General features: G+C 55.9%; 1 protein-coding gene across 1 annotated transcript; it reads left to right on the top strand.

The window, feature by feature from the left end:
• The first annotated feature begins 913 nt into the window (after positions 1-913).
• FCN3 (ficolin 3) lies at positions 914-10,214 on the top strand. The gene is made up of 8 exons (XM_077837826.1): positions 914-1,004; positions 1,923-2,045; positions 2,862-2,906; positions 3,756-3,791; positions 4,987-5,114; positions 6,311-6,440; positions 6,893-7,027; positions 9,436-10,214. Exons 1-8 carry the CDS (start codon positions 914-916, stop codon positions 9,675-9,677), a joined length of 930 nt encoding a protein of 309 aa, XP_077693952.1. The 3' UTR covers positions 9,678-10,214.
• Positions 10,215-14,222: the final 4,008 nt, after the last annotated feature.

Here is a 14,222-nt window from a genome sequence, read left to right as displayed (position 1 = left end):
GGACACACAGCTCACACAGCTTCCACCTTCCTGGGTCTGACCTCGGAGCATTCGGCATCCTCTGCCCCTCCGTGCGCTTCCCACAGCGAGTCCGCCCAGGCGGGGTCCTGGGGAAGCCAGAGGGTCCTGCCCCCCAACTCCGCAGTCAGACATGACTCTCAGCCAGCCAGTAAAACAGAGGTTTACTAGATGACAGGAACATGGTCTAAAACAGAGCTTGTAGGTGCAGAGAACAGGACCCCTCAACTGGGTCCATTTTGGGGGGCAGTGAGCCAGACAACCACATCTGCACTTCACTCCATGTCCCCAGCCAGCCCCAAACTGACTCCCCCTCCAGCCCCCCCCCCCGGGCTTTGTCCCTTTCCTGGGCCAGGAGGTCACCTGATTCCTTTGTTCTCCAACCCTTTAGCTCTCACCTTGCAGGAGGGAAGGGCCAGGCTATCAGTTGCTGGGAAAAAGGGTGTCAGCCATTCTCTGTGTCCAGACCCCTGCACACACCAGCCCTCTAGGGCTCTGCAATGATCATACACCCTTATCCCACCACCGAGATACTTAAGAACTGCATGGGAGAAACTGAGGCACCCCCACACTATTCAGAGGAAACATTAAGAACAGTCCCGCTTCGTCACACCACGAGCTGGCATCTGAAGCCCCGTGGCTGAAGGCCAGGGCTGCGTGGCCAGAGCTGGATCGGACATGCTGTGCTGTGCTGGAGGAAGAGGCCTGACGCCACCTCTCCAGATGGCCTCTGGGGGATGGTATTTGGGGGTGGCAAGCTTTTGTGCCTTGGGACAATAGTGGGAAGCCCGGTTTACTTCCCAGGAAAAGCTCCCCACCAGGGCATTGTTCCTGGAATGTACATAACCCGAGAGGGAGTTGGGGCGGGAGGAGCTCACGAGAGAACAGAGTGAAGATGTGGCCAGTCAGCCCTTGGAGCTTTATTCCAGCCCTGCTTTGGCTCTGCACCTGGACGCTGATCACTGGGGACCCCGGCACCTGCCCAGGTAGGAGCATCTCTGTTTTGGGGCTGTAAATGGGGGGCTAGGTTGAGCTCTGAGGCACCCACATTGCCTAGTGATGGCAGGGGGGTTCTATAGCTATTTAGCTGGCTCCAGCACTGCAGTGTCTGAGTCGGGGCGTTGAGGCTGGGGTCCTGGGGGCTGAGCCCCTTGGGCTGGCTGCAGGGATCGGTGTTGGTGCTCCAAGCGGGTGATGGGCTGGAGCTGAGCCGGGGGGGAAAGTAGGCTGGACCTCAGGGGAGTGCCTGTCATGGGGAGAGCGTATCTGGATGATGCACCCCAATGTCACATGGGCCAGGAATCCCGACCGCCCAGGCTAAAGCTGGTTGTAAAAAGGTGAAGGCCACGTGGCTGGGGTGGGATGTCAGCCCAGGGTCGGGGGGGCGTGGATAGAAAACAGGGTGTGGGGAGGTGGATAAAAGAATGGGGTGAAAGCTCCCCAACTGCCCGCCCACCCACTTGGGGCCCCAGGGAAGCATTTATTTCCGAGCGCCCAATGCAGGACCAGTCCCCACACCCTAGACCAGCCCTGCGCCAGGGGATGCGGAGCCCACGTGTGGAGGGGGCCATGGCGCAGGGCCAGTGGAGTAGGAAGACGCTGGCTATCGTGGGGCCGGTGATCGCTGAGAGCAGGGAGGCAACACAAACATGGTGGTGGTAGATGCCTTTGGGGTCCCTTTCCCTGTCCCTCACTGGGCTGTGATGATCTGTGAGACCAGGCCTTCGTTCCACAGAGCCCTCCAGAGACAGAGACCAAGGGGCCCGCGGTAATTATCAGCGGGGCCAAGGTAAGGCCGAGCACAGAGCGATGCTGAGAACCATCTCACCAGCTGACTCACCGGGGCCGATCCGGAGCAGGTGCTGGGATCATGCCTCCTCCCATGTCTCTTTGTGTTTCCACAGAGGTGAAGGTGGTGGGGCTCTCTGGCACTGAGAAACTCACAATATTACAGGGATGCCCCGGGACACCAGGCGCAGCAGGAAGCCCTGGAGAAAAGGGGGCACCCGGTCAACCTGGCCTGAGAGGTAGGAGATGAGGGAGGGGCTCTCACAACAGGTGCTGCCCCCAAGCTGGAGCAGTGCCCCTCTGGGCCTGTGGGGTGGTCTTGGGCCCGCTCCCGTTGGGTCTGTGGGGAAGGTGGAGAACGCAGCGGTCACAAGGAGGGGATCAGACTCCGTCAGCTACTGAGCCCCGTTTACACCGAAAGAGGATGGAGCCCACTGGCTCAGAGGTGTCTCTTGAACCAGGGAATCTCTGGCTAAGGGTGCAAACCCCATATTGAACTGGGCCCTTCGCTGTGTGGTGCTCGGTGCGACCCCATCGCCCGTGGTCACTCCAGCTGGTGCCTGGTCCTTAGCAGACTGTGTGTGGTTGATGGATCAACCCCTCCTGGCACGTCGATTAGTCCCTGATGAACCGCACGCCCTCCACTGGTGGAAGAACAAGGCACGACGTCATCTGCCAGCTGCCCTTCCGTCTGGAATAGCCACACCGCCCCATGAATCTGGCCCTCTGCCCCCCGGTGCCTCTTGCTCTCACACACCCCGGGCTCAACTGACCAGCCCCTGGCGGGTTGGGAAGGACCCCCACCACACACCTCCTCCAGGCCTGATGGCAGGGCCTCTTCCACCGGGATCGGCTGGGCAGCCCACATGAGACACTTCTTGTGGCTGCTATGGGAACAAGCAGTGATGGACTTTGAGAGCTTCCCTTCTTTTTCCTCTGGGTCCGTCCGTTTGTCCCCTTTTAAAAGAGCCTGCGGGGGGACCATCTTCTGCGCCTTAGCTGCCTCAAGCACTTGCCTGCGTTCACCGAGTCTCTCTGTCTGCTCTGGATTTCAGGGGCTGGGGGGCCGCCCGGGAAAGCAGGACCGAAGGGGGAACGAGGTAACTATGCAGCAAGGCTCTTTGGAGGAGGGGGGCTGAGGGTGTAGGTTACACCCCATGGGGGGGGTTGTTGGTCGAGGCAAGCAATTCAGATGGGGAGCCAGGCTTTGTGCCCCCTGTTTCAAGAGGCGTTGGGCCTGTGCTGGGGTCCACTCCTATCTGCTCTGGCTCCAGTAGGTTTAGTGTGTCCTGCCAAAATTCTCCTGTGGCTTTCAAGAGGGGCCTTCGGGGCTGCTAATAGGGCTCCAGGGCCTGATCCCACCCCCACCCCAAGTCACTGCGGCCCTTATCATTGATTGCAATGGGCACTGGGACCAGGCAAACCCGGGGCAGCATGAAGCTTTGGGACGGGCATCCAGCGTCAGGGAGATGAGACGGCGCCCAGGATCGCCCCCCCCACACCCCACCCCCGTGGTGGTGTGAAACGGGCTGCCTCTGGAGCGTTTCCACCTCTTCTCACGGCGCAGGGGGCCGATCAGGGAGGGAGGGAGGGAGCCTGTGGGAAGGAGCCTTTCCACCTCCTCAGTGGGCTTTCCTCCTCCTCTGTGGGAGGGAGCCTTTCCACCGACCTCAGTGGGCTTTGGCTCAGGTCTCCGGAGAGCAGGTGGCCGCGAACGTTGCACACAGACGCTGCAAGCACACAGCCGCGGTTCCTCCGTACATTGCAAGGCAGGAGGGCAGTTATACACACCCCTTTCAAACAAGAGACACAGTTGTGAAACAGCAGGAAAAGCAGCTAACCAGGAACCTTGCACTCCTCATCCGGCCAAGTTCTCCAGGGCGCCGGCTGGAGACTGTTCAGCTTTGCTTTCTAACTGCGTTTTTTTTTTTTATTTCTCGGAATGGCAGGAGACCACCCAGACCCTTCCTTCCTCTGCCAGAACGGTGAGGTTGCCTCCTCGGCACTTAAAAAGGACTTACCCTTGTTTGCATTATGGTTTGCATTATGGTACCGTTGCTTCGAGGCACCCAGCAGGATCAGGGCCCCGTCATGCTAGGGGATGGGCTGACACAGAGCGAGAGACGGTCCCTGCCCCAGCGTGCTTACAGTCTGAATAGCCAAGACAGACCAAGGGAGCAGCCCTGGCCCCATTTTACAAGTGGAGATCTTAAGGGCCCAAGAGGGGTGGACGGACGAAGAGGTCGGTACGATGCAGCACAGAGCTGCGTGGGGTACCCCACGCTCATCGGACTGACCCCCCGGAGCTAGTTAAAGAGATGCAGTGACTGGCTCAAGTTACACAGGGAGTCGATGGCAGAGTTAGAAACCCAGGTCCACTGAGTCTTCCTCCAGTGCCTTAACCAAAAGACCATCACTCCAGAGCAGTGAATATTCCCCTTTCAGGGACCAGCCCCTACCTACTCACTGGAGCAGTTTAGTCCGGGTCTGTTGCGATTGCAGGAGCCTTTACGTCAAAGGAATAAGCAGGCTGCGTTTGTTTGTTTGTCTGTTTGCTTTAGAAGGTTTAACTCTCCTTCGGCTGGGAAAGCACACCGTTCAGTAATACAGGAATGATAGCACCCTTCATGCCAATAATGCCTTTCCTCTAAGGATCTCAAAGCACTTAGGCGGGAAAGTATTATCAGCCCCACATGGGGAAACTGAGTCACAGAGAAGGGATGTGACCTGCTCTGTGGCACACAGTGAGTCAGTGATGACCCCATGAGTACAGACTCCCATTTCCCCCTGCTCTAACCATTAGACCGCACTTCCTCTCTAAGCTGGAGCTAGGATCCAGGTATCCTGACAGGCATTTCTCCTCTTTTAAGCACTAGACCCCATTCCCGTCCCAGAGCTGGGGCTAGAACCCAGCAGTGCAGACTCCCAGCTGTCCCTGCTCTAAGCACTACATGGAGATGAAATCCTCCTGAAATGACATTTAGCCTAAACCAGGTTCCTGGAGCCTGCTGTGGCCGCTAACTTGGTAAAACGGTAACCCCCTGTCACTGCGAGGTGATCTCAGAGTTCCTTCGGCAGCCACTCCGTCCCATCCCCTCCTCACTTCTGTGCTCCTCTCTCTGGGAGGAGACGAGACCTCAGACATGTTTCCCCAGGGACCAGATTCTGCCTTGATTCCAGGGCCAAAGAGCTGCAAGGAGCTTCTGGGCAAAGGGGAGTTCCTGAGCGGCTGGCACACCATCTACCTGCCGGACTGCCGGCCGCTGAGGGTCTTCTGCGACATGGACACTGACGGTGGAGGCTGGCTGGTGAGCGCAGTATCCTAGCACCAGAGCGATGGAAACGGGGGATCAAGTCACATCCAGAGCTGCCTATGCCCAGTGCAGTGTGAGAGATTTACGCACGGGTAGCAGAATATGGCCATGATGTGGCTGGGGAGGGGTAAAGAGAGAATCAGTCCTTACCCGTATATAGCGGGACAGTAGCGCCTTTCACCCTGAAGGGCTGCCAAGTGCTTCACAACCCGTCTCCATGGGGAATCACGTCACCCATCGCTGGAATGCAGCCACCTCTGGGGTGGGATGGGGCAGCTGTTTGACAGTGCACAGTAAAGCTACAGTGCAGGGCAGGAAGCAAAGAAGATCGCTGTGTCTCCCTGAATCAGCAGGAGGGGTTGAGGCAGAGGAAGTTAACCCAGGCTGTGGAGTTAGCTGGGGTTATCAGTCCATGAGTTAGTGGAGCAGAGATTGGGGGAAGGCAGATGCATCTCTCACCTTTCCCTGACTGCAGGCATGGCCTACACATGTGTCTTGCTCTGGTTTGTAAGATTTCCTGTCGCTCACCCAGGCGTGGTGTCAGTCCCCAGTGGCTAGCAGTGTGCAAGGCTGACACCCTGACAGGACGGCGATGGGAGGGATGCGGACCATGGTTCTGCCTCTGATTGCTGTGTCAGAACGTCCTGGCTGGCTGTGCACTTGTGGGGGGAGTGGTGGGGAAGGAGGCCATGGGGCTGTCACAAAGGGGTGTCACTCACAGGCTCGGCCGAGGTTAACTGCCAGCGCTGAATGTGCTAGGCCTGGGTCCAAGCAGCAAAGTCCGGAGCCGCTCTAGCTTGGTACTTCCCCAGCACATGGGGAGTGGGAATTGGAGCTGGTTTTGCTTCACGGAGCCACCTCCAGACAGATCATTCTATCCTGTCTCCAGCCATAGTTACCGCTGGAAGCTTTGAGGGTGGAGGGGGAAGGAAAGGCATCAAAACCCCATGTTGTATCCAACTGTGCAACATTTTACCCTAGTGGGGAATTCCTTCCTGACCCCAGCCAGGGACAAACTCATGCCCTGAAGCCTGAGACTGGACAGCCCAACTGATCTTAACTTCCAGCTAGTCTCCCCATAGCTGCTCTTCTGGATCCTCCATGGCCCAGCTCAGTCAGGGCTGCAGCTATTGTCTGAAGTGTGGCTGCCGGGTCAGCTCCCAGCCCCCATTCTCTCTCCGCTCCTCCAGGTGTTCCAGAAACGCATGGATGGCTCGGTGGATTTCTACCGCACCTGGAGCTCCTACAAGAAGGGCTTCGGGAACCAGCTCTCCGAGTTCTGGTTGGGCAATGAGAACCTCCACCAACTCACCAAGGACGGTAAGGAAGCCCAGCAGCTGTCCTGGGGGAGCTCTGGCCTGCCCTGGGGCTGTTATTCCACAAGGCCTCTCCAGGGGGCAAAAGCGAGCAGCCATTACCCATGAGAGGCCTTTTAGACCCAGCCCTTGGGTTCTGGAGGGTGTTGCTGAGGGGCTGGAAATGCCCAGGTTGGGTGGGAATATCCCTTTCCCCTGATCCCCTCCTTTTCCCCAGGGGATCCCCTCCCCTCCCTCTCATCCAGTTCCCACTGTTGGTTGTCCTGCCCTAGTGCCATGCAAAAACATGGCATCGCTCACAGGGACGGAGACACCCCTGGCTGTGCTGGTGTTGGGCTGGGCAAGCCTCCCTGCTTTGTGGCTAGAAGCCCCGGCCCAGCTAGATCCGTCTCCTGGAGGTGAGTGGGAGCCAAAACGGGCCCCTGGCTAACGCTGGGCTCTGTCCCTTTCCCTCAGGCGAGTTCCAGCTCCGTGTGGACCTGGTGAATTTTAATGACAGCAGCTCCTTTGCCAGCTACCGGTCCTTCAAACTCAAGGGGGAAGAGGACAAGTACGAGCTTGTTCTGGGGACGTTCCTCGGCGGCTCTGCAGGTGAGGGGGGGGTGTCTGGCTGGCGTTCTGCACTGCACCACCTAAAGGGGCAGCCCGAGGGGAGGTGGGCAAAGGCCACTTTTATAGCCTCGGGATTCTGGGCTGCTCTGGGGCTCAAACAGACCCCAGTGTAAATCAGAGCAACCCCAGGGATGCTCTACCAGCAAACTCCCGAGGGCTGCCCCGCAGTCCAGAGCAGCTCAGAGTCTCCATAGCATCATATACTGTGGAGACACCCCCTTCTGTCCCTGTGCCAGGGGCTTCATGGGGGCCTATGGGCTGCTTATCAGAGACCTACACAGTGCCTCCGCCAGGGGACTACACCCCCGCCTCTTGCAGCACAATCTGGGCCCCGGCACGCTGCGGGAGCAGCACAAAGAGGCCAAGGCGGGAGAGAGAATCTGTCCCATTGTGTGTGTGAGTGGGAGAGACAGCACATGTTCCACTTCCCTTCGCTGCTCCTACAAAGAAATGTGCTTCCAACCTCCCAGAGCAAAGGATGCAGCGAAGCATGAAAGGGGCTGTGTTTCTCCAGGGTCGCTCAGGCATTTGTAATCACCTGATAATGACTGGTCATCATTAATACTTAACCCTCGGGACGCCTCTTCTGCTTTCCCCTGGCGGGTTTCAGAGCACTTTGTGTATGTCCACGGATTATGCCCCAAAAACCCTATTGTGAGGGGGGTAAAGAATGGAGGGTCTCTGGGGAGCCAGGCACCCAGCACTGCAATGCAGCTGTTTCCGGGGAGGAGGAAAGCAGCAACGCTATCCAGCAATTTAAAGTAGGCGGAAGAACAGCACATGTGGCTCAAACTGTCACACTGGGATTTAAGGAGACAAAACAGGATTGGAAGAGACGGCCGGAGAGGCAAAAGACAGATCTAGGTCTCAAACGATCACACACACAAATACAAACGCCTATCCCGGCTGCCCCCCCAAAGCACACATGGATTGTGGGGAGTTCCCACATCTGGCAAAGAGAGATCCTTCCTTGTCTGTCTCCTTGCTGGGATCTCGGCCAAAGGCCAGGCGGGGCTCAGGGGTGCGCATGGACGCAGGGAGGGATGCACAGTTCAGGCCGTGGCCTCCCCCACCTACTGCAGCCTCTGATTCTTGGCAGAGATCGCACGCGCTCAGGATGCTGGGCATCCAAAACCCCAGGCAGCGCCCCACCGCAGCCGCCTGCGCCCAGCGTCAAACCCCCGCCCTCCTTCTCCAGGCATTAACCCCATTCGCTGCCAAGGGAAGTGCAACGCTCCCGTGGGTGGCACCCATGTTCGCTGGAGGGTGGGAGGGGATGCAGCACGTGCCCATGACAGCACTGAAGATTGCATCCCAATACAAACCGATCCGTGGAGCATTAGGGGTTAACAATCATCATAAACCAGCTAAGTAGGGGGGCAGCAAAGCAGTGTGGGAGGAAAGCCCACGCCGGCCCACTTTGCAATGGGTCTGTCTCCTCCGCTGGGGTTCCTGCTGGCTCAGGGTTCCCGTGCACTAAGGTGGTTAATCTCTAGGGGCCTCGGAAATCCATTTCCTTGGCCTGAATTACGCAGATGCACCCTGTCCGGCTCTGCACGCTTCTCCCGAGAGCGCTGCTGGCAGGGAAAATCTGACATGAATGCCAGCTCAGCTTTGCTAACAGTAATACTTAGAACTTGCCCATCTTTGAAGCACTTTACAGACATTAGCTAATTAATACCACCCTCCCCCCTGGGGACAGACAGCAGGACCAGACTCAGGGAACCCTGAGGTTCTAATCCTGGTTCTGACACTCACTGCGTGACCTTGGGTAGGTCACAGCCTTTCATAGAATCATAGGATATCAGGGTCTTTGCTGTGCCCCACCATGTAATGGGGATAACGTCCTTACCTACCACCTGGAGTGTATGAGGATTCATTACGTAATGTGCTGTTGACATGCTTAGCATTACTGCATCGGCGTGGATTATCATCCCCATTTCACAGTTGAGGAAACTGAGGCAAAGACATGAAAGGCACAATTTGCCACCGAGTTCAGCACATCGGCAGCACGGTGGACGCTGAGCTCAGTGGAAAATCCGATCCCGATTGTGGGTGCTGAGGCCTTGAAAACTTAGTCTAGCACCTTGGGGAAAAATGTGGCTCTCTAGTGCCTTGGGCAAACCCAGGGCTCCCAGATTCATAGATGTTAAAGCCGAAAGGCACCATGATAAGCACGTCTCGTCTGCTCTCTGGCATGACACAGCCATAGAATTAAATCTTACAGGCTTGGATCCCAGTCCTGTGCTCAAACCAGACCACGAGCCCAGGCTGCCTCCAGGGATATGTTGCTGGCAAGGCAAATGCTCCCATTTCTCTGCTGCTCAAGGTCATGCCCTGGTGCGGTTGTGTCCTGTTGTGGCATTGAGCGCTCGTGTGTCCCGCAGGTGACTCCTTGGGTGTCCACAACAGGAAGCCTTTCTCCACCTACGACCATGACAACGACAGCGGGACGCAGAACTGCGCATTCACTGTGCATGGTGCCTGGTGGTACATCAGCTGCTACCGTGCCAACCTGAACGGGGGCTACGCGGTGGGGGAGCAGAAGAAGCAGAGATACGGCATTGACTGGGTCTCTGGCCAGGGCGTTGGCAACCCCTACAAACGCACGGAAATGAAGCTCCGCTAGACGGGGGCCCCGTCCAACCTGTGCATCTGGGGCATGCCCGAGACAGCAGGACTGAGTCGCCTCCTAGATCCCCTTGCAGCAAACCACCTTCCTCTCCCCCTGCAGCAGCTCCAGGAGCCTCCAGCGATTACACACACCCCGTCTCCAGAGGGATAAAAGACTCCTTCCTGGGATCATCCAAATCCCCAGTGCATCCCTAAGGTCCCGCGAGGACAGCCTTCCTGATGCAATCCCTCCCCTCACTCCCAGGACAATGGGGCAGATCCTTGCTCTCCTGGCCTCGCCATCTGACATTGCATTGAGTCATGTTGTGTCCAGATTGTCTGAAGACTGCTTAGCGCCATCACGTGCTCAGAGGCAAATAAATAGGTGAGCTCAGTGCATGTCCCCACACAACGTGGTAGCATGCGATCCTCTGCAGAAACAGCTTTCAAATAGAGTTGCCCAAATCAGGCCTCCAGAATGATCTAGATTTTGGGTGTGTACATACGTGTCATTGTGCATGGGTATGCGTGTCAGACCCAATTACATGCATGTCGAGGGTTGCTCTGGCATGTATGTCATCCGATACCGCTGCACTTGCGGCTGCTGTCGTCTGTGCTCCCAATAAAAGCATCACTCCCGGCTGCTGGTTTGAAATCGCTCTCATCTGAACGTTCCCTGTGCGTTCTGCAGCTGCTTTTCTGCAGCTCCGGCTGAGTTTGCCCAGCTGTGGCTTTGATCCCAGGATGACAGCACTCGGGAGGGCTGAAGGTCTCCTCGACCTGTTTTGTTTGTTCAAGCCCATTTGCTTGTCAGTTTCATGTGACCTTGTCCGCTGGCCAGAAACAACTGCAGCAAGGGAAGCCTGTGCACCTACCGCTGGGTCCAGAGCCCAGTGAAGCGACTGGGAACCTTCCCACTGGCTGCAGTAGCCTTTGGCTCAGGCTGTACGAGAACGGAGGCCCATGAGGAGTTGTCATCCCAGGTCAGAGGCCATAGCTTGTCCGGAGTTTTTAAGCAAATTAGCCTAGTCCAGCTAGTCTGGTACGATGCCACTTGTCGGGTCCAGTACCTGCTATTTCATAGAATCATCGAATATCAGGGTTGGAAGGGACTTCAGGAGGTCATTTAGTCCAACCCCCTGCTCAAAGCAGGACCAATCCCCAATTTTTGCCCTGGATCCCTAAATGGCCCCCTCAAGGATTGAACTCACAACCCTGGGTTTAGCAGGCCAAAGCTCAATGGGGACAGGGAAAATCCTCTCTGAAGCCTATAGTATATTTGCACATTGTGTGTTTTTCCTCATGTGTGTGTGTGTGTGTGTCTGAGCGGTTGTGCTATGTTTTCTTTGTTCTTCTCTGTCACTTTGCTCAGCTCCTTGTTATTAATCAGAGCAATGCCCTTTCCAGCCTGTGTTATCCACGGGTGAGGTTAGAGTTGGAGCAAGGTGCTGGATTGCTCACCCCGGGGGCTTACGGCATGAGGCAGTGACAATGTAAGCACTTCCCTTCCCACAACACCCAGGCAAGACGTTGCTCACCCAGATCTGAGCAGTCCATTCATGGGGGGACATGGATTTGTGGATCGTTCGGTTCTTGGCTTCTCTGCAGAAGCTGTCAACAAGAGTGACGTTTGGTATATAGAAACCTGTGGTACAACCGTGTCTTGAGCTACCACTTGAAATTTCAGGCAGTTTCCTGGTCCTGCTTGCAGCCTAAGGGGCTCTGTAGGGAAGCATGTGATCTGGGTCTTCTTCAATAGTCAGTCTGCAAAGAGCCAGCCTAAAGCAAGCTTATGATTATTGATCTATCTATCAATCGATCTAATGCATTATATGGCTTTATGGCTCCTGAATTCTCATTGCTTTGGTAGCTCAGTGCCACTCCAAATTATAATGTGTACATAGAAAAGATCTGTTTATCTTCTCCCACTTCCAGTCAACATGTCCTGGACTTTGTTTAATTCATGCGTCTGAGTTTTCTCCCTTGCTGTTTGCTTTTGTGAACAGCGCATTACTCTGAGAAGGCCCCGGCCCCTTGGCCTGAGACCCATCACACTACTTTCACATCTCACCAAAACGGTGGCCGTTTATGATCACAGCTGACCTGGGCGGGATTCAATCCTGTGACTAAGGCCTGGTCTCCACCTAGAACTCAGATCAATCTAGCAACATCACTCAGGGCTGTGAAAAATGTCGAATTCTTCCCTTGACTTAGGTCCCGCCTCTCGGAGAGGTGGACTAACGACACTGATGGGAAAACCCCTTCCGTTGCTGTAATAAGCGTCTAGGCTGCAGTGCCTCTTGTATAGACATACCCTAAGGCCCAGATCCTGCCGGCCTCTCTGCATTGGGAAGCACTTAAATCCTGGAAAAATCTGGCCCCCGGTGACTTGCCCAAGGCCAGGCAGGGCGCCTGTGGCAGAGGAGGGAATTAAGCCCAGGCCCTAACCACTGGGCCACCCTTCCTATCTCGTGCTGCGGTGCTGGAGCTCAAGCATTAGTAGCTTGTGCATTAGCTCCGGGGTTCGGTCCCGGCAGGCGGCCGACACAGGTACAAACACAGACGACATGGCCACAAACCTGGGGCAGGTCCCTGACTCCCTGGGGGCAAGTATCTGTGTCTTTTTTAGAACCAGCCTCTTGGCTCAGGGGGCCTGAATGCTTTGACCCCCGGGGTGAGGCCTATGTGTGACACTATTCCCACAAGGAGCCCCCAGATCACCACAAGCCAGACTGGACCCTTTACTGGTCTTGCTGAGCAGTGACTCGCAGCAACAATTTCACTGAAGTCAATGGTGCTGGTTTTGTAGGTCAGCGGCTCCAGCGCACTAACCTCCAAGGGCCCTTTGGGGCCGGTTCAGAGCGATCAGTTTGGTTTGGTTTCTTAGGTTTGCAGCCAGAACTCCCTAAAGCCCAGGGAGGGCCGGAAGGGGGCCCGGCTTTCAAGCCACAGCCCATGGCGTCATGAGCAGAACAGTTCCGGATGGTCCCCCTGGCCTGGGAAGCAGGAACAGCTGACTTGGCTCGGGACGGGAGCTGCTTCCCCATGGGAACGGCTGCAGGGCGATTTGGCTGGATTTAGCCAGCTAGGGCAAAAGTGCATCATGAGGCTAACGCTGGCCCCAATCCAGAGCCCACTAAAGTCAATGCAGAGACGCCCACTTTGGATCAAGCTCATTTAGCACCTCTGGGTCATACTCATTACCATGTGTTATTACAAACATTTATATGTCGCTCAGCACCCTTCCCTCAGGGATCTGCAAGAGCTGCACAATGAAGTCAGTGTCCCCACGCCCACAGGAGGTCAGTAAATATTATGTTATTCCTTTGTCCAGATGGGGAGAATGAATCTACCGGCTAGTCCTCTTAGTCACAAATGGATCTGTCAGGTCCTAGGCTGGGGTAGGAGCATCCTCCATTGTCTTCAATGTATTTGTTGGGTCCTTTATAAAACGTCCTCTCAGTGATTGTCACGGAGTCCCTGGGCGATGCTCTGGAACTGCTCCCCATGAAGCCAGTCAGGACTCTGGGGAAGTCTCCTTTCTGTGAGCAGGTTTCAGAGTAACAGCCGTGTCAGTCTGTATTCACAAAAAGAAAAGGAGTACTTGTGGCACCTTAGAGACTAAAAAACAAGGGGAAATAGGTTACCTTGCATAATGACTTAGCCACTCCCAGTCTCTATTCAAGCCTAAGTTAATTGTATCTTTTTGAACTGATAAACACCCATTTTTCATGGTCTGTGTGTATAAAACATCCTCACTGCATTTTCCACTTTATGCATCCGATGAAGTGAGCTGTAGCTCACGAAAGCTCATGCTCAAATAAATTGATTAGTCTCTAAGGTGCCACAAGTCCTCCTTTTCTTTCTATGAACAGACTGTCTGCAGGACACACAGCTCACACAGCTTCCATCTTCCTGGGTCTGACCTCGGAGCATTCGGCATCCTCTGCCCTTCCGTGTGTTTCCCACAGCGAGTCCGCTCAGGCGGGCTCCTGGGGAAGCCAGAGGGTCCTGCCCCACAACTCCGCAGTCAGACGTGACTCTCAGCCAGCCAGTAAAACAGAAGGTTTATTAGACGACAGGAACATGGTCTAAAACAGAGCTTGTAGGTGCAGAGAACAGGACCCCTCAGCTGGGTCCATTTTGGGGGGCAGTGAGCCAGACAACCACGTCTGCACTTCACTCCATGTCCCAGCCAACCCCAAACTGAAACTCCCTCCAGCCCCTCCTCCTCTGGGCTTTCCCCTTTCCCGGGCCAGGAGGTCACCTGATTCCTTTGTTCTCCAACCCTTTAGCTCTCACCTTGCAGGGGGGCAAGGGCCAGGCCATCAGTTGCCAGGAAACGGTGTCGGCCATTCTCTGTGTCCAGACCCCTGCACACACCTGCCCTCTAGGGATCTGCAACGATCATACGCCCTTATCCCACCACTGAGATACTTAAGAACTGCCTAGGGGAAACTGAGGCACCCCCACACTATTCAGAGGAAACATTAAGAACAGTCCTGCTTCGTCACAGTGATGCCATCCCGACGCCCCGCCCAGCCAAGCGTCCGGCTCTAGA

This window comes from Eretmochelys imbricata, chromosome 19, assembly GCF_965152235.1.
Source record: "Eretmochelys imbricata isolate rEreImb1 chromosome 19, rEreImb1.hap1, whole genome shotgun sequence".
In the NCBI taxonomy this organism is placed as follows: domain Eukaryota; kingdom Metazoa; phylum Chordata; order Testudines; family Cheloniidae; genus Eretmochelys; species Eretmochelys imbricata.
This window is presented reverse-complemented; position numbering and strand designations above follow the sequence as displayed.